At 41.7% G+C, this 27,446-nt stretch overlaps 2 protein-coding genes across 4 annotated transcripts; both read left to right on the forward strand.

The window, feature by feature from the left end:
* The first annotated feature begins 88 nt into the window (after window positions 1–88).
* smarca4b (SWI/SNF related BAF chromatin remodeling complex subunit ATPase 4b) lies at window positions 89–14,716 on the forward strand. 3 transcript variants are annotated; one of them, XM_079554428.1, is made up of 34 exons: window positions 89–203; window positions 693–905; window positions 1,128–1,260; window positions 1,535–2,041; window positions 2,233–2,331; window positions 2,448–2,706; window positions 4,170–4,296; window positions 4,399–4,572; window positions 4,680–4,853; window positions 4,948–5,124; window positions 7,452–7,505; window positions 7,577–7,707; window positions 7,784–7,841; window positions 7,929–8,038; window positions 8,458–8,605; window positions 8,679–8,842; window positions 8,923–8,989; window positions 9,062–9,172; window positions 9,730–9,972; window positions 10,095–10,208; window positions 10,283–10,390; window positions 10,474–10,560; window positions 10,695–10,741; window positions 10,808–10,974; window positions 11,052–11,215; window positions 11,301–11,561; window positions 11,644–11,721; window positions 11,796–12,017; window positions 12,089–12,342; window positions 12,424–12,532; window positions 12,613–12,714; window positions 13,784–13,916; window positions 14,002–14,141; window positions 14,219–14,716. In XM_079554428.1, the coding sequence occupies exons 2-34, from the start codon at window positions 726–728 to the stop codon at window positions 14,252–14,254; spliced, it is 4,938 nt and encodes a 1,645-aa protein (XP_079410554.1). In that variant the 5' UTR covers window positions 89–203; window positions 693–725; the 3' UTR covers window positions 14,255–14,716. The 3 variants fall into 3 exon arrangements, with proteins under 3 accessions (XP_079410554.1, XP_079410555.1, XP_079410556.1); XM_079554429.1 differs by having other exon boundaries at window positions 11,796–12,014; XM_079554430.1 differs by having other exon boundaries at window positions 11,301–11,528; window positions 11,796–12,014.
* Window positions 14,717–17,122: 2,406 nt separating this feature from the next.
* ldlrb (low density lipoprotein receptor b) lies at window positions 17,123–27,229 on the forward strand. The gene is made up of 18 exons (XM_079553025.1): window positions 17,123–17,459; window positions 19,964–20,083; window positions 20,218–20,340; window positions 21,468–21,845; window positions 22,639–22,761; window positions 22,840–22,959; window positions 23,212–23,334; window positions 23,421–23,549; window positions 23,626–23,797; window positions 24,720–24,944; window positions 25,017–25,135; window positions 25,230–25,369; window positions 25,785–25,926; window positions 26,241–26,393; window positions 26,478–26,624; window positions 26,706–26,783; window positions 26,879–27,039; window positions 27,117–27,229. The coding sequence occupies exons 1-18, from the start codon at window positions 17,387–17,389 to the stop codon at window positions 27,153–27,155; spliced, it is 2,565 nt and encodes an 854-aa protein (XP_079409151.1). The 5' UTR covers window positions 17,123–17,386; the 3' UTR covers window positions 27,156–27,229.
* Window positions 27,230–27,446: the final 217 nt, after the last annotated feature.

Raw genomic sequence — 27,446 nt, forward strand, 5'->3', positions numbered from 1 at the left:
TTAAAATATTTCAGAACTTGAACATTTTCTGCTATCTCCGCTTTGCGCCTAGTCCCTTTGTGAATACTGTGCTTGCTGTCACTGCGCACGCATGCGCACGAGCTGACCGCCGTGACTAGACATTCGGTCATAAAGCGGTGCAGGGGGGCGCTCGAGCCACGTCGTTAAAACAAATCAAAGCTTGAAGGCAGATTACCAAGAGGGTGAGTACCCTTATTGCAATTACCGCTCAGTCTCCGTTTTGCCGGGCACAAATAAAGTGAGTGCTGATTTCACGCAGAACTGCTTGTCCCAGGGATGCGGGGTAGGTCAGTCGCACAAGCATAGTCCGCCATTCCCCTTTTATAAAATTAACAAGAAAAGAAAAGGTCTAGGGAGAAATGCAACATACCAGCAGTGTCACGCAGATGCATGTTTTATAATGCATGGCCGCTAAGCAGCTCAAGTTCATACTAGAACCGGCAGATGCAGACGCTCGTGCCGGGAGGATTGGTGCAGCGCATCAGAACGGAGATATTGATTTGACATCTCAGACTCACCCACATTCTGCAAAAGAGACGCCTTTTCTGTTAATTGTATCTATTGTTAAACGTTTAGGCTTTGTGTTTATTTAGTTTAAAATAGCAACGCATTTGCATTTCTCTTGTTTAATTTCCTCCTTGTTACAACTTATCTTTTATCATCTGTCTTAGGTCCCTGCTGCTAACAGCAGGTGGTCCAGGCCAATGTCCACACCTGAACCCCCAATGGGAGGCAGCTCCCGTTCGGGGCCCTCCCCTGGTCCGGGACCTTCTCCTGGGGCTTTGCTGGGTCCCAGTCCTGGGCCGTCACCTGGCTCCTCTTCTGGTCATTCCCAACCTGGACCCTCTGGATATAGCCAAGAAAACATGCACTCACTACATAAAGTGAGTTGTTCTGCAACACTGCATGACCCTTGATGTCTGCTAATTATTTGTTTATTAGTATGAAATGCACAAAACGTGCATTACAGAGAAAATTGTCTAAAACATTTATATCTACAGATGAAATCAAAATTGTCTTCACTGATACATAGTTCTGTAATATGAAATGCATCTTATGCATAAGTCAACGTTTAACAGCAAATGTTTAATCTTTATTTCCTACAGCCTGTGGAGGGCATGCACGACAAGAATACGAATGAGGACGGGCGCTACAGTCAGATGAAGGGACTGTCTATGCGACCAGGTGGACACAGTGGCATGGGCCCTCCTCCCAGTCCTCTAGACCAACACTCACAAGGTAGTCATGCTTCATAAGTTATAAGTTTAGGAAATGTGATTCTTGTTAACATTGTGTGTGTGTAAGAAGCGTCTGTAAGTGTACTGTGGCCATAAGGCCTTGTTAAGCTGTGTGGGTGTGTCGCTCCTGGTCCATTACTATGTGTCATAGGCTAGCTGCTTTTCAGTTACACAAATGTAAATGTTTGGGCTTTATGCAGTACACCTTGAAAAATGTATTAAATATCTTTTTAGATAAGTGAACTGTCACCCTTGTATTCATATCTCTCTTCTAGGTTATCACTCTCCTTTAGGTGGTTCAGACCACTCCAGTCCCATACCATCCAATGGGCCACCCTCTGGCCCTCTAATGACACCCTCCTCATCCTCCTCCTCTGGTGGGCCCAGCACTGCCTCCACACCTTTAGATAATTCAAGTGGAGAACAGCACTCTTTGGGGCCCAACAACCGCCCCGGCCCCCCAGGTAGCTCCGGACCAGGTCCCAGTTCTGGGCCAAGTCTTGGGTCTCTCGGATCAGGTTTGGAATCTGTGGGTCCCACTGGTCCTGGGGTACCAAGTGGACCTGGGGGACCTACTCCCTTTAACCAGAATCAGCTACACCAACTGAGAGCACAGATCATGGCATACAAGATGCTGGCTCGGGGCCAGCCTCTTTCTGAACATCTGCAGATGGCTGTCCAAGGGAAACGGCCAATGCCCAGCCTGCCCCCTGGTGCTGGAGGGGGACCAGGTGGAGGACCTCCGGGACCTATTATAGGCTCAAGCTACAGCAGGACCCATGGTGAGCTATGGTGTATACTGTATGTTAAGAAAGATGTGGTTGCATGTGTGGATAAAAAATACAGTATTAGTATCACATATTTAGCAATAGATGTACATGTAATAACTATCACTTGGGGTATTGAGTTACCTTGTTTATGAAATGTGCAGTATAAATAAATTCTTCTTGCCTTGTCTTGCCTTGTTCAATAGGTATGATGGGCCCCAACATGCCTCCCCCAGGTTCTTCTGGAGCACCCCCGCTCATGCAAGGACAAAATATGAATGGACCCCCAAAATCCTGGCCTGAAGGTGTGTTCTTCTGATTGTTTTTAAAAAATAGTTTGTATTTAAGTTTATGTTTGTGTAAATGTGTAGTTACAATGGTCTAAACAACTACATAGAGTGTGGTGTTCAACAATTCACAGGCCCTATGGCAAATGCAGCAGCACCCTCCAATGCACCCCAGAAGTTGATCCCACCACAGCCTACAGGTCGTCCCTCCCCCGCTCCCCCCTCTGTACCCCCAGCTGCCTCCCCTGTAATGCCGCCGCAGACCCAGTCCCCTGGCCAGCCAGCTCAGCCTATCCCAGTGATGCCTTACCACGCCAAGCAGAACCGCATTACACCCATTCAGAAACCCTGCGGCCTGGACCCAGTGGAGATCCTGCAGGAGAGAGAGTATAGGTATCACACATGATTACCATATTTACCTTATAATCAGAGGTGGGTAGTACTCAGTAACTTTTATTCAAGTACATGTACTCGAGTAACTTTTTGAAGAAATTTAACTTATTAGAGTAGTTTTTTCATACAGTACTTTTTACTTTTACTTGAGTAAAATTCTAATGAAGTATTGGTGCTTTCCAGGCAACTGGTAACTGGTATTTTTCCCACTTGAAAATTCCGATTTACGACCCCAGAGCATCCAGGTGATTAAACTTGCATGTAAACAAACAAATACTACAACAGTTAGCTCATACGACGCTAACGTTTTATGAAAGTTTCTCCAAACCAGATATAATTAAAAATATGTGACATAACATTATGTTGAAAGCTGTGACCAAAAGTAACGTTCACTTCACCGATGCAGTGGTTTTGTTACAGTTTTAACATTAGCGCCACTGCTCCACTGGGAACCGCATTACTGTCTTCATCTCGTTTGCAAACTCGTAGCAGTCTTGAGGTTTCCGAGTTTACAAGTTGTAATTTCCAGTTCAAACGGCGTTCCAAGGTATTTTTCCAAGCGGGATGTGGGAAATTTAGCAGTTACCAGTTGCCTGGAACACACCATGTCTGTACTCTTACTTGAGAAATTATTACTTTTTCCACTGTGAGTAAATAATTAAGCGGCAAATGCTTAATTTTGATCTATAAAATGAATGTCGTTGTGCACCTTGTCCTTTAGAAAGATTAAGTTTTTCGTTTTTTCTGCCTTTTTCTGGGAGAAATCTTCGGAAATTTCATTCTATTTTTTATGCGTCATGGCGACACGTAAACAAACAGCAATCTCCCTCTATCTTGGTACAGCTGTGTTTTTTGCCTTTTTCTGGTAACTGCATTTGAGGTTTCTGTGCTCCACACTGGCTGCTTTTGTACATTTTTGCTGCGTTTTTGTGAGGTTGGACAGATTTTTTTTTACTGTAGAGAGTCCATACTGGTCCTGAACCCAGGTTTTTAAAAATAAACAAGCAGGGAGCTTCTGAGGGAGCTGCACGGGAGGAAGAGGAAGGAGGAGGAGGTGACCAGTGCAGGGCACCACGCTCTGAAACAGGGACAAACCCTGAGGCACAATGCTCCATCACAATTTTTGTTGTACGCTTGTACAATGACAAATAAAGCACTTACTTACTTACTTATAATCTCCACATGATTTTATGTGTTGTTTCACACAATTTAGGATGTCATTGAAAGTAAATCTGACTTTTTGGCTCAAACAGTTACTCACAGTGCTGCTCAAGTAACATTTTCTCCTAGTACTTTTTTTACTTTTACTTAAGTCATTATTTTGGTCACTACTTTTCACATATTATTTCAAAAATAGCGTTACTCTTATTTGACTAAATATATTTGGCTAGTCTATCCACCTCTGCAAACAATGTACTTAACCTAAATAGAAAAAAATATTGACACCATGTTTTCTGTTTAAGATTACAGGCTCGCATCACTCATCGTATTGCTGAATTAGAAAATCTGCCAGGATCTCTGGCAGGTGATCTTCGTACCAAAGCTACTATTGAACTCAAAGCCCTTCGTCTGCTAAACTTCCAGAGACAGGTACAAAATAATACAAAAATGACAATTAAATTGAAATTACAATAAAAAATCAAATTTGCTATAATTTTGTTCTGAGGCCTTCATTTATATCCTGTCACTCAGCTACGCCAAGAGGTGGTGGTGTGTATGCAACGGGACACAGCTCTGGAGACCGCTCTTGATGCTAAAGCCTACAAGCGGAGTAAGCGTCAGTCTCTGCGAGAAGCCCGCATCACTGAGAAGCTGGAGAAACAGCAAAAGATTGAGCAGGAGCGCAAACGGAGGCAGAAACATCAGGTAGATCAACAAAGTAGGATTGTCTCAGTTTTTGTGATATTTTTTTAAAATATGTTTGTATATATACATATATATATATATATATATATATATACGTATTGTTGTAGGAGTACCTCAACAGCATCCTACAACATGCCAAAGACTTCAAAGAGTATCATCGTTCAATCACAGGCAAGATTCAGAAGCTAACCAAAGCTGTGGCTACCTATCATGCTAACACTGAACGTGAGCAGAAGAAGGAGAATGAGCGCATTGAGAAGGAGAGAATGAGAAGACTCATGGTAAGGGCCGACCTTAGTCTTCATGGTCCACAAAAACGTTTGTAATGTCTCATATTTTATTTTTTGAAACCTACCTATGTGCATGTTTGTTCAGGCTGAGGATGAGGAGGGCTACCGTAAACTTATTGACCAAAAGAAAGACAAGCGCCTGGCCTACCTCCTACAGCAGACGGATGAGTATGTGGCCAACCTCACGGAGCTGGTGCGAGCGCATAAAGCTGCCCAGGCCCTGAAGGAGAAGAAGAAGAAGAGGAGGAAGAAAAAGAAAAAGGTGTGGTACTAGGAATACAGAAGATTTCATTCCATTGTATGTCCTACTTGTTTTGTCAAGCTAGAAGGTCCCAGGTTCGATCCCCACCTGGTTGGGGCCTTTCTGTGTGGAGTTTGCATGTTCTCCCCGTGTCTGCATGGGTTTCCTCCGGGTACTCCGGTTTCCCATAACTTCACCCAACCTAACTTAAAAGGCAGCTCAAATAAGCTTTAAATTTCAGTATTACACATTCACAGTTAAACTAGCCAATGTCTCACAGTACAGCACACGGACAACAACCCATTAAAAAGTAGAAACATCACTCTGTTATACCACTGGTCACAAATACAGCTTCGATATGGACGCACCCCAGATGCCGCCGTAATACCATCGTGAACCCCAGAGCAAACTTCATTAATCCTGTGGTCCTCCAATCTAGAATCTCCTTCAGTTTTCAAAGCCACATACTCCACTGCTCGTGTGGATGATGCTCGGGCCAATCCAATCTAGTCCAGTTTAAAATAAACAACAGAAATAGTTTTAGCAAACATATCTGCAATAAAACACATTTCCTAGATTACACCAATATTCAGCTATTCAAGGATAAAACCAAAAATTGTATTGATTGTTTATTGCAGCCACTTCCTTTCAAACAGCGCTTGCTGGCTCTCCCTGTGTGATCGATTAACTGCGGCTTCGGCCACTGGGATGCGTTAACGTCACTTTGGGCCAGCTAGCAGGCCCCATGGGGAAATGCAAGCCCCGTAAATACAGGGTTCTGGTTGGCTGGACGGTCGACTTCTGTTCTGCTGTATTGGCTTGTTGTTTTACACTGCGTTCCAAATTATTATGCAAATTACATTTTTCTAAGATTTTCTAAATTGCTAACTACAATGAGAGTCAGCATAATTTTCAAGTCTTTAACTGGTAGAGGATCATTTAAGTGTGGTTGAAAAAATCTCCCAGTGATTTTTTCAAAAATGAATGTAGTAAAAACCTCAAAATCTGCTGTTCCAAATTATTATGCAACTCATCGTTTCAGTACATTTTAAAGCTTGGAATTAACTTAAAATGGTCATTTGTTGAATTTGTAGCATTAGGAGGTCATATTTACTGAAATCAGAAGCTATTTCAATCAAAAAAATATTAACAGGTCAAGTTATATTTTACCATAGGAGCCCTTGTGCGATAACAGCTTCAAAATTCTTAAATCCATTAAACTTGTGAGTTTTTGGAGAGTTTCTGCTTGGATTTCTTTGCAGGATGTCAGAATAGTGAACAAGACTGTTTGAAAATGAGTCTTCATGTATTTCTGAGCCCGTTGCAGCCGTTTCTGTTCATCAGCTTCAATTAACAGTTTAGGAGAGGCCCGGATAGAAGGTTTATGCACAACTGCAGCCTCTGGAGGGTCCGACACCTTGATGTTCGGGAGACTCCAGAGGCACCAGCAGCTTCAAATACCTGTATGCTGCTTTGTAGCATCTGTTCTCTTAATCTGATGTATTTGTCTGGCAGAAACCGTCCATATTGTGCCTTTATCTGCACAAACACGAGTGTGCTCTGAATCAGCCACAAATCTCTTATCTGTATGATGATTACGCTTAATCTTTCATGAAATATCAAAGGTTTTTATACCTAGACCAAGGCATTCAACTATTTCACGCTTTTCATCAGCAGACAGACCCTTTTTCTTTACCATATTGCTTGAAAATTATGATCTGCATAATAAAGTGGAACACCCTTTTTCAGTAGTTTTTCCCTTAACTGGGCTTAACCTGAAAACGAATCATCCCAGGTCTCTGAGATTAATGTCAGTGATTCATAGAGCCCCGAGACACAATACAATCCATGAGTTTCATTTAAAAAAATGTTGTTTTACCTTTTTGACACAAAAATACAATTTGCATAATAATTTGGAACGCAGTGTATATGGAGCAGCACCTGCTGAAGTGAATCTAAAGGCCAACACAGAGAGCTTTCTGCAACGAAAGAATCTGATTGGATTCAATAACATTATAAAATATAGAGAACATAATTTTGAGATATTTTAATACATTTGAGGTATTGTTAAATTGTTTAGGCTTTGACAGCACACCACTGATTAATAGTAGGTTTTTATTTTTTGGGTGATTAGATAAAAAAGATTTGCATCAATTTTGAAAACACTGGCGATATTGGGGACAAAACGTCACTGCATTATTTCTATTTACCCCAGCTCTTTTATTATTTTGTATAATAGATAAGCTACTGTGACCAAGCACTTCTTCTCAGTGATCAATAAAATGTTGTCAGTGTCAGAGCCAGTCAAAAAAGGTGAAATACTGTGATGTACTTTTTGTCATATTCAGCAAATGGAAAATGCTGAGGCTCAAGCTCCTCCTACTGTTGGGCCAGATGGAGAGGTAAGCTGAAGTCCTTTTATTATTATTTGAACAATTAAAAGGTAAATCTTGCCTGGATATTTATTTTGCAGCCACTGGATGAAACAAGTCAGATGAGTGACTTACCAGTCAAAGTCATACACGTGGACAGTGGGAACATTTTGACGGGAGTGGACGCCCCAAAAGCTGGACAACTGGAGACATGGTTGGAGATGAACCCTGGGTTAGTGTTCATAAATCTAAACAAAATGTAGTAAAATTGTAATGCTTAATGTTGTTTCTTTCTCTCTCATCTGAAGTTATGAGGTGGCTCCACGTTCAGACAGTGAGGATAGTGAGGAAGAAGAGGAAGAGGAGGTGCTTTTATCAGTTACATGTTTGGAGACAGTACGTCAAATATAATTTTGTCTTTGTTCAATGTTTAATGGGCTGTGCATCTTACAGGAAGAAGATGAAGAGAGCAAGCCATCGACAGCTTCGGTGGAAGACAAAAAGAAGATCCCTGACCCAGACTGCGAAGATGTGTCTGAGGTGGATGTTCGGCACATCATTGAGTGAGTACACGTCACCTAGAGATTAACATAAGGCAAAGATCATCTTAATGTTAGATTAGGTCAGAGGTCAGTATAGTTTTGTATCTAAGAGACAATTTTTCCTGGTGATACTGAATTTGTTAAGAGCCACAACCAATTTGAAGTGGTTTAATAGCCATGCAACCGATTGATGTTCATCCAACAGTGTCCACTAGAGCAGTGGTTCCCAACTTTTCCCCCACAGAAAGCCCCCCATGCCCCTCTCTTAGTCGAAAACCACAGCCCCACAAACATAGCAAAACATTTTTTTAAATGCCGATAAGCATTTATTTCAGACAAAGAGATAGTTGAAATTGGTGCGTTTTCTGCATCCGTGGGCTTTTTCCTATCATCAGGGACCAGAGAACTATTTACTCATCACATGCATTTTTCATCTGCAGAAATGCAAAGCAGGACGTGGATGATGAGTACAGCGGTGCAGCTTTTGAGCGTGGTCTTCAGTCCTACTATGCTGTGGCTCATGCTGTCACTGAGAAGGTAGACAAACAGTCCACCTTTTTGGTCAATGGACAACTCAAACAATATCAGGTACAAACTGCACTGAGTGTGTTCATAGTATGTTGCACATTTTCAAAACGTTTACCGGGGACATCCCTTTCAGATAAAAGGACTGGAGTGGCTGGTGTCTCTTTACAACAACAATCTGAATGGGATCTTGGCAGATGAAATGGGTTTGGGGAAAACTATCCAGACCATTGCGCTCATCACATACCTCATGGAGCACAAGAGGCTCAACGGACCCTACCTCATCATTGTACCCCTCTCGTGAGTTGAGCCTCCTTACCACGACACACCAACACTGCTTTGGATTGAACAAACTAATCACAAAAAAAATCTTTCAACAGAACTCTTTCTAACTGGGTCTACGAGTTCGACAAGTGGGCACCAACAGTTGTCAAAGTGTCTTACAAGGTAATTTCATGAAACACACTCATTGATCTTATATAGTATTTTACATGTTTTTTGACATTTAGACCATTTTAGGGGTCACCTGCTGCCAGAAGAGCCTTTGTTCCTCAACTTCGGAGCGGAAAGTTTAACGTTTTACTTACAACTTATGAGTATATCATCAAAGACAAGCAAGTACTGGCAAAAGTGAGATCATAAAACCTTGTAATAGAGACATAATGCAAAGGTGCGTGTGTGAATTACGGTGTGTTGCTTGCTTTTTTGTCTGTTAACATTCTTTGGCCCCCAACCCTAAAATCCCTCAAACTCATCTGCATTTTGGCTGGTCTGATCGCCTCGTGTGCTCGTCTCAGTGCTTTCTTCTAGGTGCTGATCACATTGATGTGCCCACTCTGTCCTCTCTCTGGCCTCATGTAGTCATGTATGCTCCCTGACTGAATGCAAGGTGCGTATTGCAAAGAAAGGACCACCCCCATGGTTCCTGGAGGATTGTATTTGGGACACAACCATGAGGACAAGAGAGCTTCCATAAAATGCTCTATGCTACAAACAAGGTGTCTCCTTCATCCAAATCACTGGATATATAGCCGGATTTTTACTTAATGGAACCAAGTATGCAGAACTTGAAAAACATAATAATACAGAAGTTGAATGTTTGGAGATGCTAGGTTTGTGGCTAACAGCATCTTTAAGCATTTTAAGCTTCTTACTCAGCTGTTGTTGTTTGACATGTACCTATTTAGATTCGATGGAAGTACATGGTTGTTGATGAGGGACACCGTATGAAGAACCACCACTGTAAACTGACGCAGGTCCTAAACACCCACTACCTGGCCCCGCGGCGTGTCCTGTTGACGGGCACCCCTCTCCAGAACAAACTGCCGGAGCTCTGGGCCTTGCTCAACTTCCTCCTGCCCACCATCTTCAAGAGCTGCAGCACTTTCGAGCAGTGGTTCAACGCCCCCTTTGCCATGACTGGGGAGAAGGTAAATGGCAATGGCAGCACACCGCCTTCGCTATGTCCGATCCCGTCAGATCTCAGTGAAGGTTATTTTCTGTGCAATTTCTCTTCTCTTCTTATTTTACATGCCTTTCCTTTCGCCTCGAGGTGGACCTTAATGAGGAGGAGACCATCTTGATAATCCGTCGTCTCCACAAAGTGCTCCGGCCCTTCTTATTGCGCAGATTAAAGAAAGAAGTAGAGGCACAGCTTCCAGAGAAGGTTTGTATTTCATTTAAAAGGCACGTATTACCTGTGCATATTACTGTATCTATTAAAATGTGGATCTGTTTCAGGTGGAATATGTCATCAAGTGTGACATGTCATCTCTACAGAGGGTGCTGTACAGACACATGCAGGCCAAGGGTGTTCTGCTGACAGACGGATCAGAAAAAGACAAGAAAGTGAGAGTGAAGGGGAAAAAAAGAGTTAGTAATTAGTTGATATAAAATGCATTTCATTAAACTTGGATCTTCATTTTGAATAGGGCAAAGGAGGAACAAAAACCCTCATGAACACTATAATGCAGCTTCGGAAGATCTGTAACCACCCATATATGTTCCAGCAGATAGAGGTGAAGCAGAAACAGATTTATTTTACTTACTTACTTTACTTTGTTATTGGTAAGGTTTTTATTAAGATAACATGTATTTTATGTAAGTTTATGTATGTTTTATGTTATTAATTTGACACCATTTTATTTCCTAGGAATCCTTTTCTGAACATTTGGGATTCTCAGGTGGGATAGTCCAAGGGTAAGTTTCAGAGGACCATTGTTTTACTTTATCAACATAGTTTAACAGTGTGTCCCCATTGACCAGAGCTGATCTTTACCGAGCCTCAGGAAAATTTGAGGTGTTGGATCGTATCCTGCCAAAACTCAGAGCCACAAACCACAAAGTGCTGCTCTTCTGTCAGATGACCTCCCTTATGACTATCATGGAGGACTACTTTGCCTATCGCAGCTTCAAGTATCTGCGCCTTGATGGTCGGATGACTTGAGTGGTATTATTTTTATTGATTATTTTTGAATTCTGACTGATTTAGACATATGTGCACTGGCAGGAACAACAAAGGCTGAAGATAGAGGGATGTTGCTGAAGACATTTAATGAACCAGGGTCAGAGTACTTCATCTTCCTTCTGAGCACCAGAGCTGGAGGTCTGGGGCTCAATCTGCAGTCAGCTGACACTGTCATCATATTTGACTCTGACTGGAACCCGCACCAGGTTCAGCACAATTTGATTTGTGTTTGTACTAGATGTTTTTAAACAAATTGTTTCAAAACATCTGTTACTGGTTGTGTAAAAACAGGATTTGCAGGCCCAGGACAGGGCCCACCGAATCGGTCAGCAAAACGAGGTGCGCGTCCTTCGCCTCTGCACAGTGAACAGTGTGGAAGAGAAGATCCTCGCTGCTGCCAAATACAAACTGAACGTGGATCAGAAAGTGATCCAGGCTGGCATGTTTGACCAAAAATCCTCAAGCCATGAACGCAGGGCTTTCCTTCAGGCCATCCTGGAGCATGAGGAACAAGACGAGGTCTGGGGTCAGGAACAGTGTCTCCGCATAAATGTGTGTGCGTGCACCCACGACACACAAGTTTAAACGATGCTCTCTTATACTGTGCCTGCCAATATGTGTCTATTGTATTCAGGAGGAGGATGAAGTGCCAGATGATGAGACCGTCAACCAGATGATTGCCAGGAGTGAGGAAGAATTTGATTTGTTTATGGTGAGCCAGTACAAAACCATGAAGTCTATAGAAACTTTTTAAACATTTTTTATGCTCATCCTTTTCAATTCTAGCGCATGGATCTTGACCGGCGCCGAGAGGAAGCCCGTAATCCTCGCCGTAAACCGCGCCTCATGGAGGAAGACGAGCTCCCCACCTGGATCATGAAGGATGATGCTGAGGTGGAGCGTCTGACTTATGAGGAAGAGGAGGAGAAGATGTTTGGACGAGGGTCCAGGCAGCGGAAAGAAGTCGACTACAGTGATTCCCTGACAGAAAAACAGTGGCTTAAGGTGGTTAGTTAACGTGTAGGTATGAAATGCATTATTTTCCTACGGGTAATTTAAGAGAGATGTTTTGGTCACAGGCGATAGAGGAAGGTACTTTGGATGAGGTGGAGGAGGAGGTACGAACCAAAAAGACAACACGCAAAAGGAAGAGAGACCACGACCCGGACGGACCCTCCTCTTCTGGGAGCCGCAGCCGAGGGGACAAGGATGATGACTGTAAAAGGCAGAGGAAGAGGGGCAGACCACCTGTTGAGAAACTCTCTCCTAATCCACCTCCTCTCACCAAGAAGATGAAGAAGATTGTGGATGCTGTCATCAAGTACAAAGACAGGTAGTTTTATTTGTTCAAATCACAATGATGATGTTTGACAAGATCTCTAAAACAGTTAAGTGCTGATGTCACTTCCTTCAGTGCAAGTGGGCGTCAGCTGAGCGAAGTGTTCATCCAGCTCCCTTCTCGCAAAGAGCTGCCAGAGTACTACGAGCTCATTCGTAAACCTGTGGACTTCAGGAAGATCAAGGTGTTCACACTTTAGATATTTGCGCTAAACACTGAATGTTTTTCAACGATACATTGACAAAACTGTATGTCTCAAACTAGGAGAGGATCAAGTGTCACCGCTACCGCAGTCTGGGTGACCTAGAGCGAGACGTCATGCTCCTGTTTCAAAACGCTCAGACATTCAATCTGGAAGGCTCACTTGTGAGAATCACCTGCATACTTCACAGTATTTTAAATAAATGTACAATGTTTGTCAAAAATTTGGACAAAGCATCCCAGAAGTAAATAGGAAGATGTACCCAAACCTTGGACTGGTACTTGTATAGGGCTTTTCCACCTGGTGCTGGTTCAGAGCTGGTGCTGGTGCCGGGTTGGTTCCGTACTGACTTGGTTTTCCACAAAAATGAGAGCTGGCATTGCGCCTATTGCCATAGCGACGCTTTGGGAAGTCAACTGTCATATAAAATATGGATGGTAACATCTTTCTACAGCCACTTCTGGTTATAAAATACACAAAAATAAGTTTATGCTCCTGTCACAGCAGCCGTTAACATTTCAATTTCTTCTTTCTAACTGCTTCTTCTTCTTTTAGCTGTAGTTAAAGAGCATAAAGCAAAACAACAGTTTCCTCCACAGAGACTGTTTTGGCTTCTCCATTTCTCCCTTTTCAGGAAGTTATCACTAACTAATTAACTAACGTTTGTTGGTTTGCTGAAAGAGAAAGCCACACCCCCAGCCGCTGACATCACTTGTGCTCGTTTCTTGGTCCAGCTTTTAACTGGCTCCCAACAGGCACCAGTTTTTGAAACCAAGAGCCAGCATTTTTTCAGTGGAAAACAAAATAACCGGTCCTGAAGCTGGTACCGGCCCGGAACCAGCACCAGCTTGGTGGAAAAGCCCTAGTAGAGGACCTTTTTATTCTTTTAATCTATAGCAGGAGTCTTCAACCCGCGGACCTGGATCCGGACCTCCAGAGGCTTTAGTCTGGACCCCAAAGCCTTTTCATCCTCTCAATATACTTAATTTCTAAGGCTGAATTAAAACATTTCTTAACAGTTTGAATAACATTGAAATAAAATGGCAAAACTATTGATTCATTGATCAGCTCTGCTTTGTAAATAGACATATGTCCGGACCCTGGACATATGTCGATTGATTTAGTTGGGGAACCGTGATCTATAGTACACATATATTTACTATGTGTTAAATTAGATTAAGCAGGATACTTTGAGAAAGTCCAACAAAACTGTGTTGCCTTTTGTGAGAGTAGATCTATGAAGACTCAATCGTACTTCAGTCAGTGTTCACCAGCCTGCGGCAGAAGATTGAGAAAGAGGAGGAGAGCGAGGGGGAGGACAGTGAGGAAGATGAAGATGACCTGGAAGAAGGATCAGAGTCTGAATGTACGATACAAACACACCAGCAAAGAGTGTGCTTATGAATGTGTATGTCTTTCTTATGTTAAATCATTGTGTTGTGAATCCCCAGCTCGCTCTGTCAAGGTAAAGATCCGCCTGGGACGAAAGGACAAAGGAGGAGACAAAGGAAAGGGACGCAGCCGGCGACCTGGACGAACTCGAGCCAAACCAGTGGTCAGTGATGATGACTCTGATGAAGAGCCAGAAGAGGTACTTGAAAAACACATAAAGATTTGAAGTCGATCATGTCTAATTCTTCTTACACATGTAATTGTTTAACTTTATAGGAGCGGACCCCCAGTGCCACCGATGACGAAGCCTAAACTCACCTGTGATGTGTGAAAAGGGGTAAAAGAATAGGCTACTGTATGTGCCCGATTACCTTCACAAACCATCATTCAGTTCTGCCAAAACAACACATGGTCCCGATTCATTTAATTTATTACAACAAATCATGTGCGCAGTTCATTTGTTAAAATTAGAAAAGAAAATAATAATTTATCATCAATTATCTAATGGTATTTTGCTGATCGCTGCACTTTAAATAATGTTACTCTAAAATATCTATTGGAATTTGAAGACATTTTTAAAGGTGCTCGATGCTAAGCAGTAGCATCAAGACAATGCTACTCAATCTGTTTTACTAGTTTCCTAATGACTGATCAAATTGTTGTACACTTTATAAATGGTTGAATGTGTGTTTTTCATGTTTTGAAAATTTGAAATATGTCCATGCACACTTCTTCAACCAAAATATGAATGGAAAGTCTATATTATCGAGCTTCTACCACTGACTTTCTGTTAGTCTGACATCCACAGAGCGGGTGTTATTTACTCCTGCTCCACTAGGCCAGTATGTTGCAACAGTATCATCTAGTCTGAACCCTGGATGCTGCTGTAATCACTGAAGTGTGTGTACATCACAGATTTGTCACCGGTGCTCACTGCTTGACTTGGATATGCGGCCTGTGGTTTCCGTGATTCTCAGAAGCGGTTGAGCAACTGGATTTGACCTGAATGTGTTTAGAGTTGATCCTTCTTCTTTATGTATATAGAGTAAAGTACTGTATTCAGACTAGTCAACTTTGCTGCTGCTTTTCTGTCTCAACTACTGATTGTAGACCTAAGCAATTTCATTACTGAGTGCTGTAACTTTAATTGCTTCTCTGTTGTGTGGTGATTTTAGATTTCAGAATGGTTTGATGTACTCACGCACTTTTATTATTTATTGATTTTCAAGAAAATAAGCTGAGGGACAGCGGTTATTCTTTGTTGTAGAAACCTGTATTGTGTTGGATATTTTATTGTAACTTTCAGAAAATGTCATTGCACGTGTGTGCAGTGCAACTTTGGCACTGTACTTTTGTCATTATTATAGACAATTAGAGAAAATAGCACACAACCAAAGCATCCACTTTTTCCCCACATACTTATAAGTGTCTGTAATGTAGTGTATTAATGTTGCTGCCACTCCAGCGTATTAAAACATTGCTATTCAGTTAATGCACTACTGTGTTTTATGTATATGGAACAACACTCTTTGAGCTTGAGTTTGTAATACCTTGCCTCACCACTAAGAGGAGACCTGACCAAACACAACTGAATTACACATTTGTGATTGAACAACAGTTACTCTGCGGAGCTACTGTAGGTGAACATTAATTGTTTTTAATCAAAAGCATTAATTATTTTGCTTTTAGATATTTGACAGTCAGTAACCTGAATTAGGAGTAAAATGAAGCCTGTACTGTGGATGTAAACACAGTTAGTTTATTCAGTAGGGGCATATGGGGACTTATGGTCGAGTGGAGAGTGTGTGGTACAGCGCACATTGAGGCCTGTGTTCAGGTTTCAGTAATTCCACATACACACCGACCGGGGGAGTGGGGGCTGCCACGATTTCCTGATTTCTAAGAACTATGAGCTTTCAGATGTAAACACATCTGCATCCAGCAGTATAAATGTATATTTTTATTCATTGCATAAACATGTTTACAAGATTTGCTGAAAAATAATAAGCAGGTTCATTTCAGTGAATGACAGCAAAGACTTTTTTAAAGAAAGACAGACCTTTATCATCTCTTTCCATTTATGCTTTGGTGATAGAGGAAAGATCACAGCAAATATCTTCAGATGACATTGTTGTTTATTATTTAATTGTATGTTTGTAATAGATAAGGCAGGTCTACTGTTCGTGTCATGATTAGGACATGCAGTATTTCCATCATCAAATGTACTTATGATGACTCCAACATCTGAACCACAAAGTCATGTTTTACACATGACTGATGCTACTTTAAGCATTCAAACTTCGTCCTTTTCTTTCTTCTTTATCATAATGTTCACCGGATGTGAGACGAACTTGAAAGAATGTGATTCAGTGTACACAAGGTACACACAAGGTACTGGTGTTTGACTCACCATCGAACTACGCGTTTCAGACACTGTGTGCACACTGCTCACAAAAAAGGCTATCTGTGTCAGATAAAACTGGTGACAGGTGCTCAACAATATGCGATCCATCCGCCTCGGCAGGATTCTGCAAATACCTCCATGAGTGGTTTATCCCACCTCCTGAAAGTGCACATTGTCGTTGTGTCCTTGGGCAAGACACTTCACGCACATTGCCCCCAGTGTCTGCGTACATTGGTGTATGAATGAGAGTATGAATGGGTGAGTGGATCCTTGCTGTAAAGCGCTTTGAGTGCCTAATGTAGGTGGAAAAGCGCTCTATAAGTTGAGACCATTTACCATTTACCATTTTATGTATAGAACTAACACATGAACTGCCATTCAGACTGAATATCTACCAATGTGCCTTTTGTCACATTCAATAGCGCAAGACCTCTGATCCTCCCATCATAAAATATCAAACTCAGATGCCCAATAATAAGGTGTGTGCAAATTGATGTAGTACAACACAGGGCTAGACAGGAATTTGCACAGTGACATAGTCAAAACCTGGCTTTGCATGGTTGTGGGACAGTCTTTGTTGTTTCTTGTGAAAACACTGTTGTAATTCTCTTTGACAGCATATAATTCCATGATTAACTACACCTAAAATGTGTTAGGCCTACTCGTCTAAGATAAATGACTGACCTTTTAAATTCAAAGCAGAGCAGGCCAATGCTATGCAGGACTTTTGCTTTGGGTATGTATTGGATAGGTAGTCACTGCATGTTGGGGATTCATGTGCCCACATTACAGTCAAGCTACTACTTACTAAGATAATGAGGGGTCGAAACAAGCCACATCTACATAACTCCTCCCCTTGGCCAACCAGGGCTTCCATCCAATTTAAAACATCAGGCCACTGTTCAAGCACCGCCCTCCTGCTGCCACCTTAGGAGAAGAAACGCAGTCCGCAGTTTTGAGTTGTCATTCCGCTCTGACACGGCGCGGAACTGTAGTAGTGCATTTGCCTCTGCGGACCTTTTGGCACCGATATAGGAACGATGTTTGGGATGCGGAGAGGACTCGGCGCGCTGTCCCTATGTTGCTGCCTGATGATGCTGATAGAGAGTGCAGGTAAGAAACATGCTTTTTTTTAGTTCACATTTTATATTAGTTATTTTCAGAGTTATGGGAAATTACTCTGCATGTTTAAATGTCGTTTTGAAGCGGGCTCCTGCATAGTCTGGCTTAGGAGGCGAACACAATGAGGCCATCGGTTACAGAAATGAAACGAAACTAACGCCAGACAATTAGTTGCTGCGTGGTTTTGACATTTCCTTGTGTATGAATGGACTCTACGCACGGCACTGCGATAGGCTGGGTGTTTTTTCCGGGTGAAGTAGGGAGCAGCCAATCGCATCCATCCGTCCCATCGGCGGAGTCAGGTTTCGTCCGGATAAAGGAGAAGCAGAAGTCACAGGGGTGTGGTCAAAGGCATCTTCTCTGTGGCTGGAGCTGATACTGAGGGGATGCCCAGCTGAGAATATTTTCAACTGCTCATTTATTATTTGGTTCCAACCCATAATCAGGTTTTAGTGGGTCACTTTTAACCTCTTGACCCCCATTCTCCAGTTCAGCATTACCCAAATGTAAAAGGTCACAGCCTACGGGCCAGTGTGACGCCTCATTTGAAAGCTAAGACCTACACAACTCATCTAAACTGATCTTTTTCCTTGTATCGTTGCCGTGTTATCGTCACTTTCTAGACATTTCTTTTTATTGCTCTTCTGTTGCTTTTTTTCATCCTCGTGGCTATTTTTACACTTTATCCAAGAAGCTTTTAGATTTGGGTAATCCCAAACTGGAGAAAGAGGTTAAATGATTTGAAACATGTTTGAAGTAGTGGGGTTGCTATGTGAAAGTCAAAGGGGTGTGTGCAAGATAAAAAGTCTAAAAAAAGGTTGTGCTTGTTTCACTGTATTTCCTATTAGGGATATATTTCAGGACTCAAGAGGATACATTTATGAGAGCAGTATAACTTTATTCCCCCATAATTAACCCACTCATTGCGCAGCTTGGTTAATGATTACCAGAACTGTGTGTCTGAGTCACAAGTCAATTTGTGTCATTTATTATTAGTGAGAAGCAGATTACAGTATTCGTTCATTCCGTTTTGTGTGTCTGTGTTTCTGAAGTCACTTTTGATTGTAGTATAACACCGCTGATCCTTTACATGCAGGTTCACCGTTTCAATGGATTAGAAATAAGAACTTTCTGTGTCGAGGTGGAATAAGATACTTTTTGTATGCAAACTGAGATTTCTGGGTGTGATTCAGTCAACCGCACCGAATGTTCAGACTTGGTGATCAAACAAATCAAAGTAGGGTAAAGACTTAAGAAGAATGGTGCATGTATGGCAAACACCCTATGGCTAATTTATGTTGTACAATATGTGGTATGAGTGTGACCCATTTACCGTTCCCCTTCTGATTTAAGCTCAGGACTTTTGAAGGTTGCACTGAAAGGAAAGCGGGCAGCTCAGGAAATAGTACTTTGTTGATTCACATATTTGCCAGTGAGTTCGAGGAAAGTGTGTGTCATCAAGGGGGCTGGGGATTTCTGGGATTACCCACATCGGCAGTTTAGTTTCTTAATGTACTTTTCTCAGAGGGTTTCGCAAGTGCCTTTTTTTTTTTATTCCGTAATCGAGCATCTGCTATAATTTCATCACTGTTCAAAAGGTTTGCAATTATTAGTCCACGGTTTTCGAATTGGTCTCTGCGGTGATGCTGCCTGGAGGAAGGCCATTGTGGGACCAATCAGAAACTGGTGGTGTGATGGTTGAACTCCTCCCAGTCTATTGTCTTAAAGAGATACTCTGTCATATCCTCGGGCCGTAGGCCACCCATCTCAAAGAACAATTCTCAGGTGTTGGCACATGGCATGAACCGGCTCAACAGGCTGTGATGTCGTCACTTGCAAAGCCAGTCTCAGGACAGTTTTGTACTCCCTGTCTGTCACATGACATGTGCCATGAAATCAATGCTCTTTCACTTTTGTGTGGTCACAGGCCATGGGTGTGACTTTGGTTGTAAAAATGTAGGGTTGAAAAGTCATGTTCAGTGCAATGTTATGCCTCGACTTATCTCGACTCTGAATTGTTTACAATATTACAAATAAAAAAAGATCCTGCATTAGAATTTATCAATAAGCAATTTCTCAATTGTAAAGCGCTTTAAAATACTCTGATATTAATGACCGTGACTTCCAGTACAAACTCTATTTTTGTTCATTGTTTGTTCATAATATTAAAAAGGGTGTGTGTTCTTGTTCAGGTGGGGCAACAAACATTGTTATCTAAACTTTCACACCCAGTTCCAGAAGCTATCGACTTTAAATGCTGTTAGTATGGACTTCTGTAGAATATTAACCCTGCAAGGCCAGTGGGGTTGTGTGTTGAATGTGGACTCAGGCTTATGTTACTAAAGCCCATTCATAAATAGTCATGTGTAATCCGAGCTGCAAAAGTGAATACACATGTAAGACCCACGATGTAAATTCAGTGTGTAAAGACAAACCTATACTATTTAATCATCTGTAAAGGGTTGTCATCTGTGTGTGCTTTTCATTGTTCACAGATGCGGCATGTTCAGATAAGCAGCTGCAGTGCAATAATGGCAGGTGCGTCACGCGCAGATGGATCTGTGACGGGAGAGACGACTGCGGCGACGGCACCGACGAGCTGCCAACCACATGCGGTGTGTATTTTCACATGCAACACTGTGATGACTGTACTTGTACATCTTTATAGTGTAACATTGAAAAGGTATAGTCAGTGTATGAACTTAGATTATGAAGCAAATTTCATAAACCTTCTTTTTCCTAATTGCAGCGACCAAACGCTGTTCTGAGTCAGAGTTCAACTGTGGTCCTCCAATGAACCAGTGCATACCAGGAAGCTGGCATTGTGACGGGAAAGCCGACTGCAAGAATGGAGCGGACGAGGCAAACTGCAGTAAGTTTAGGATCACAATTGCTACAAAATGAACCGCATTATTTGAAAAGTAAAAGGAACAACTTGCAGTATAGTACATACAATAGAAAACATTTTATTTGTTGTATACACGTTTGCGATGTAAACGTATGAGAACAATAATTATAACTAGAAATGCAATGGCTGCGCCATTGCGATTGACTGCGGAATTGCGGGAAGTGAATGCAGAAATTGCATAAACTGTTCAAATTGCATAAATTGCCTAATTTGCATAATCGAATTTGCATAAACTGGTAAAATGCATAAAATGTCATGTTGCATAAACTGTATAAACTGCATAAAGTGGTAAAATGCATGAATGGGTTTATTTGCATACATTGTGTAAATTGCATAAACTCTTTAAAATTCAAAAGTCCTAAATGGCATAAACTCTTAAGTTGCATAAAGGCTTTAAAATGCATAAAGTGGTTAATTTGCATAAATTATTAATATTGCATAAACTTTTATATTCCATAAACTGGTCAAACTGTTGAAATGGCCTCAGTGCTTGATTGGCAGAAGCTGCACAAATGGCTGAAAGGCCTGGAGTCTCCCGATTGGCTGGATTCCCCCCATACACACTAATGCAAAAATGTGTAACTCTCATACAAAAAAACTGGAAAACTGCAGAAGGACAATTTTTTCTCAAAACCCACAAGTTGCAGAAGCTGAACGTGCACAAAGTGCAGAAATTGCAGAAAATGCAGAAAAAAGTGCAGAAAAGCATGGAGTTGCGGCAGCCCCATTATAAGTCAATGGGAAATATCTCCGACATTTTGGCCGATTGCGGAAAAAACGTAAGTTGCAGAAGTCCCAAAAGTAATAGCACCCTTCTCCTCAACATGCGGAACGTTTTGATGCATAACTTGCATAAATTGCACAAAGCATGAAGGTGCTGAAAGCTCTAGAAAATCGGGAAAAAGATGGAAGAGGAATAATAATAAAGAACATGAAAACCAATAATTGACTGCGGAAGAATTCCGCAGTCAATCAATAATGCAAAAATACTTGATTGAACTAAAATGTATGTGTTTGTATTTTTTTTTTTTGTGGTGATATATTTATTTAATATGATTTTTCTATATTCTGTCTCTGCTCTTCATACACAGCTGCCAAAATATGCAAAGACGATCAGTTCCAGTGTGCAAACGGCCAGTGCATTTCCAAATCCTTTGTTTGTGACCACGAGCATGATTGCTCTGACGGTTCAGACGAGCTCTCCTGTCCCAAACCTACGTGTAACCCCAGGTCCTTCCAGTGCAACAACACGGTGTGCGTCCCGCTACTTTGGCGCTGTGATGGGGATCCGGACTGTGCTGATGGGTCTGATGAGTGGCCTGAAACATGCGCTGGACAAGAGACACCGAAGAAACCAGAGCCATGTGGTCCACACCAGTTCCAGTGTGCCGACGGGAAGTGCATTCACAGGATCTGGCGCTGTGACAACAGTCCAGACTGTGAGGATGAATCCGATGAGGCCAACTGCAGTAAGTATTTTATTTATAGTTTATTTACATTTGTTTGAATACGACAACACATACGAGCGATCGCGATGTCGTCACATCCGTTGGCCGTGGTAGGCATTTTACATTTTCATATTTGATAAACATTTTATTAAAATCCTATGATCAGCAAAAACAATGTCCATAAACAGGGCATTGCTTCTCTTGCGCTGTAACAGATCTATCATTTTATAAAACCGAGTTAGAGGCCTGTTATGCATCAGCTGCATCAGCGATCGCTCGTATGTAAAAACAAAATTCGGATTTGTTATTGGAAAAATGTCATCAAATTGACTCAAATCATAACAACGCCTACAAGAAGTGACTTCCTGTTTCGATCCAGCACGCCAAAATAAAAGCACACAGCTCATCTCATTGATTAGTTCAGCAGATACTTGCAACATTACAAGAATATATTTAAATACACACATTTTAAGTATTTTGTCTGTTAATAGTGAGGCAGAAAGAAAGTTGTGAATAAGATGGTGCTTTTATTTTGGTGTGCTGGATTGAAACAGGAAGTCACTTCTTGGGTGGTCAATTGTCTTTGGACTGTGCAAAAAATATAATATGAACCAGAAAACGCAAAAGGGTTGTCACTTACAGCAAATATTAAGGTTTAATCAACATTTTTAGACTTTTCAAATATAGCTTAATCTAAAGTTTCCATCTGGTCAAATGAGTTAAATCGTGTTCTGCAATGGAAAACGACAAGTACTGACTGCTGCTGCTTTTATGATTTTATCCTTATTTAATATCTCTAATTTCTTCCTTGTAGCTCGTCCCGCATGTCAGGAAGATGAGTTCAAGTGCAGCGATGGCACTTGTGTTCATGGCAGTCTCCAGTGTGATGGCGTGTTTAACTGTGGAGACCGTAGTGATGAGGCTGGCTGTGACACTGGTAATTTTACTTTTAGGTTTCACTTTTGTGCAAGGTGCTGTTAGTGCAATGCTGTGAAATGTGTGCTTCTGACCACAGGAAACGACTGTGAGGGCCCCACCCGGTTCAGATGTGCCAGTGGGGGGTGTATCAGCGCAGTCAAAGTGTGTGACGCACGGAATGACTGCAAAGATAAATCTGATGAACCCGCTGAGTGTGGTATGCATTTTTTATTGTACCGTAGAGGCAGGTAATATTGCATGTAGTATCAGTCATAGTAAGGTTGAAATTAAAAGTGGTCAGTGTACTTTTTTGTCTTTTTTTCATCTTGAACCAACAATGCAGTTAATAAAAAGAAAAAGAGTTGAAAGAATATTTAAGGCTTACCTAAATTAGTCCAAACAGATTGTCATTTGAATCAGCTGAAGAAGTATTTACAAAGAATGACAATGATTGTGCTCATTTCCATAGGAGTAAATGAATGCTTGACAGGAAACGGAGGCTGTTCTCATATATGCAACAATTTGACACTTGGATTCAACTGCACCTGTCCAGCGGGATACAGTCTGAAGCCCGACAAGAAGACTTGTGAAGGTACAGCGCCAAAGATACAGTAATAAGTAATTGGGATTAAAACTTGAGATTTTTAAACAATAGACTGGTTTGTTCATTTATTACAGATATTGATGAGTGTGCCATGCCAGACACTTGCAGCCAAATCTGCATCAACTTTGAAGGCAGCTACAGGTGTGACTGTAAGGATGGCTACAAGATTGACCCTGCGACCAACACGTGCAAAGCTGCTTCAGGTAGCACTTGTCTTGTTTGCACATGATGTACTCTGTTTCATTGTAAAAACTCACAAGCTTTGCCGCTGCTCCCCAGGCTCTGCTCCCGTGCTGTACTTTACCAATAGGCACGATTTGAGAATGATGACCGTGGATCGCAGTGAATACAACCGGCTCATTCCAGAACTCAAAAATGCAGTTGCTTTAGATGTGAACATACCAACAAAGACCGTTTTCTGGACAGACCATTCTGAGAAGAAAATATACAGGTAAACTATTTTGTGTGTTTATCAATTATCTAGCTTACCAATATGACCACTGAATGAAGGTCTGGTCACTGTAATAATGCGCATTATTAAAGAAGAACTAAGTAACTTAAATAAATCCTTTTCGCTGTTGTCCCTCTGGGGGTTAATGGGATGATTAGGGGTTCTTTCATCTCCCCCTGGTGTCTTTGTCCACCCTTGCAATTTCCTTCCCTGCCTCCGGGTCAGAGACCCAATACACACTAATAGAATCACGAAGAAGAAGCTAATGAGCAACTGAGCTAACTGCGGGCTAGAGCCACTTAAGCAGTGTTTACAGCCAAGTTTGAGAAAAAAAATAAAGATAAAAAATATCTCCATTGTGTATTTGGATGTACAATATCCCCCTCTCCCTTTGTCTTTTCTGTCACGGACAATTAATGAAAAAAAAAAAAAAAAGGCAACATGCTACGACACCGGCAGTGGCCTCTAGGGGCATGAGTTACTTAGCTCTGTTTTAAGTCCAATCTGTCAAAAACAGACGAATTTATTTGGTATAAAGCTGATGTTTTGCCACAGACCATGTGACTTCTTCAGATCGGGATTGGCTTCCATGAGCCGCTTACTTAAATCATCAGCTTTAAATCAAATAAATAAATTGGCTGATTGGACTTGATAATAATCTGCCTGGATGGTTTACCATTTCCTTAACTTGAATTTATTACTGAAAAAGTACACATTTTGCCCATAAAGCAGAAAGAATATCAAGCAATCGGATTTCAGTGGGTATGTCAAAGACCTCACTGAGTCCATGAGTCATGCCCAGCTGTCAATGCAACTGGCCATAATGTTATGCCTCATTGATTTTGTTCATCCAAGATCCATTACAGCCTGTAAATGTTTATTTATTTATTTATTTTTTAAATCACAACTTTTTACCCAACAGCGCAAACCTAGCTACTGCTGGTGACTCCTCCCACACCGTAGTGATTGGCAGCGGTATCGAAGCCCCAGAAGGAATTGCAGTGGACTGGATCCATGGAAATATTTACTGGACTGACAGCGATTTAAAAACCATTTCTGTGGCCACAACAGATGGAAGTAAAAGAAAGACTCTGATCTCTGAAAAGTTGGAGAAACCCAGAGCCATCACAGTGGACCCTGTGAATAAGTAAGTACAAGTAGATGGTTGAACGTGTTATTTTATACTGTGTGTTAATCTGTGTGTGTAAATTCTGTTTAGTTTCATGTACTGGACAGACTGGGGGGAGGAGGCAAAGATTGAGAAGAGTGGCTTGAATGGAGCTGATCGCGTTGCCATAGTGAAGGACGATATTATGTGGCCCAATGGCATCACTCTCGGTAAATACATCCACATTAGCTGGAAACGTTGTTATCCAATTGACTAGCACAAAACCAAATGAACCTCATATGTTCAATCTCTATCTTCTAACAGACATAGTTAATCAGCGTTTGTATTGGGTTGACTCCAAGCTGCACACGCTGTCCAGTGCAGATGTCAATGGAGGGTCCCGACACACCATTATCTTTGATGAAAAGCACCTCTCTCATCCCTTGTCTCTGGCTGTTTTTGAGGTAGGTTCCCGAACATTTAACCTTGAGCACTGCAATGTAATGCTTCATTTGAAAGCTAAGATAAAACGAATGTGGCCAAAACGCTCCAAAAAAGCAGTTAAAATGAAACAAAAATGTGCCAAAACCGTGGCAAAAAACACAACAAAATAGCAATGAAAACATGAAAAAACAAGGAAGAAGCCTAGATGAGTTTTGTAGGTCTTAGCTTTTAAATGAGGGTGTAAGCTCCAGTCTAGAAGCTTTTAGATTTGGGTAAAGCTGAACTGGAGAAAATGCACTTGATTAAGGCGGGGGTAAAGATGCAGAAAAGAAAAGGTTAATAGTACTATGTATTTGGCCTTTCTGTGACCCAGTGAGTCTATGGGTGGATTTTTAGTATTGCAGATTTTTTTTTAAATTGTTCTTCTTTTTATAGGACAAAGTATTCTGGTCTGACTATGGAACCAAGGCTATCTTCAGTGCCAGCCGCTTGACTGGCAGTGGAATCACAGAGCTGGCAAACGATCTGGAGCATCCAGAAGATATCGTGGTCTATCAAGAACTCAAGCAGCCAAACGGTATGTTAGTACTGTACTGTACTGTACTGTACTGTACTATCTTTATTCCACTTAAAATGGATTAGATTCCAGTTTTTATGTGGTTGATGAGTTAAAACAATAAAAGGCTTAGATCTTGAACAGGAAGTTTGCATAGATGTATGAACAGCACCTTCCTGGCAACACAGCAACTTTTATAGTACCTGCACTGCTTCCGTCATGTGTGCGTTGTGAGTTAATTTACAGCCAGTTGCTATGTGCTCTGTAACTTAACTAAACTGCTCTATGGATTTTTTTTCACTCCTTTTGTTTGAAGTTGCAATTTTTTTTTGTAGGAACAAACCCGTGCCAATCGAGCAACAGTGTAAATGGAGGGTGTGAGTTTCTCTGCCTCCCAGCGCCCCGTATCAACACTCGCTCAGCTCTCTACACGTGTGCTTGCCCTGACCACATGACCATGGCGGCTGATAACAGGAAGTGTGTCGGAGGTAAGATTACACAGCTCGTTGAATAAGCAAAATGCTCAAATAAAAGCATCTCAAATGATTTTGTTATCTCTCTTGCACCTGCAGCTCCACGACCTGATGTTCCCACAACTGAAGCACCAGCGCAGCCGACTACAACTACAACTACAACAACCACTCCTACCACCACCACCACCAAGGCTACGCCCAAACCTACTACTTCAAAGGCAGCTAAGAAAATTGCAACTGCTCACGGTACACAATGCTTCTCTTTATTTAGTGATGGAGTAAAATATCATTGAAAGTGGTTAATTTTGGGGTGTTCTGCTTGGTTAGAGGCTCACGAATTGTCCGGAGCGGCCACTACAGAGGAGTCATCCCATCCTATCGCTGTTTACGTGGTGGTACCTTTATGTAAGTTTATGTTTGGCCTCCTTTTCCGTTGGTTTTCAAACTGTGGTATGAGCAGCGCTTGAGGCACCCCTCTAACATGCATATCCTCTTTGTAGTAATCATGTCGCTGCTGATCTTTGGCGCGGTGCTGCTGTGGAGGAACTGGCGTCTTAAGAACACTAACACCATCCACTTCATTAACCCGGTGTACCAGAAAACTACTGATGATGAGGTCCACATTTGCCAAAACACCTCACAGGGATACGTCTACCCCGAGGTAATGTAATCTGATGCCACTGTAAGAAAGCTCTTCATGATATTTCCTACTCATTTAGTTTTACTTTTTAATTGCAGAGAGCAATGCTGGGTATGGAAGACATGGACATGGCATGATGGACGTTCTGTATTAAGGCCTCAGTGGACACACATGAAGAAGCAAAGCCATTTTCTTCAACTGCTGCTTGAAAAGAAAAGCTGACCTCATTTGCTTCTGATGTCAATACTGTGCCGCCAGGTTATGACCAAAACAAAATGAAGAAAAGAAAAATCAGGGGCACATTGCAGTTTTGTTTGATGCTCAAGGCCGGCCTCTGTTGTTCTCATAGCCTGTTTTAAGTCTAAAATCCGTTCAAATGCTCTGTTACTCTTTGTTCCAACCGTTGCACTCAAAAATCACTTCTTTAT

This window comes from Gobius niger (genome assembly GCF_951799975.1).
Source record: "Gobius niger genome assembly, chromosome: 3".
In the NCBI taxonomy this organism is placed as follows: Eukaryota; Metazoa; Chordata; class Actinopteri; order Gobiiformes; family Gobiidae; genus Gobius; species Gobius niger.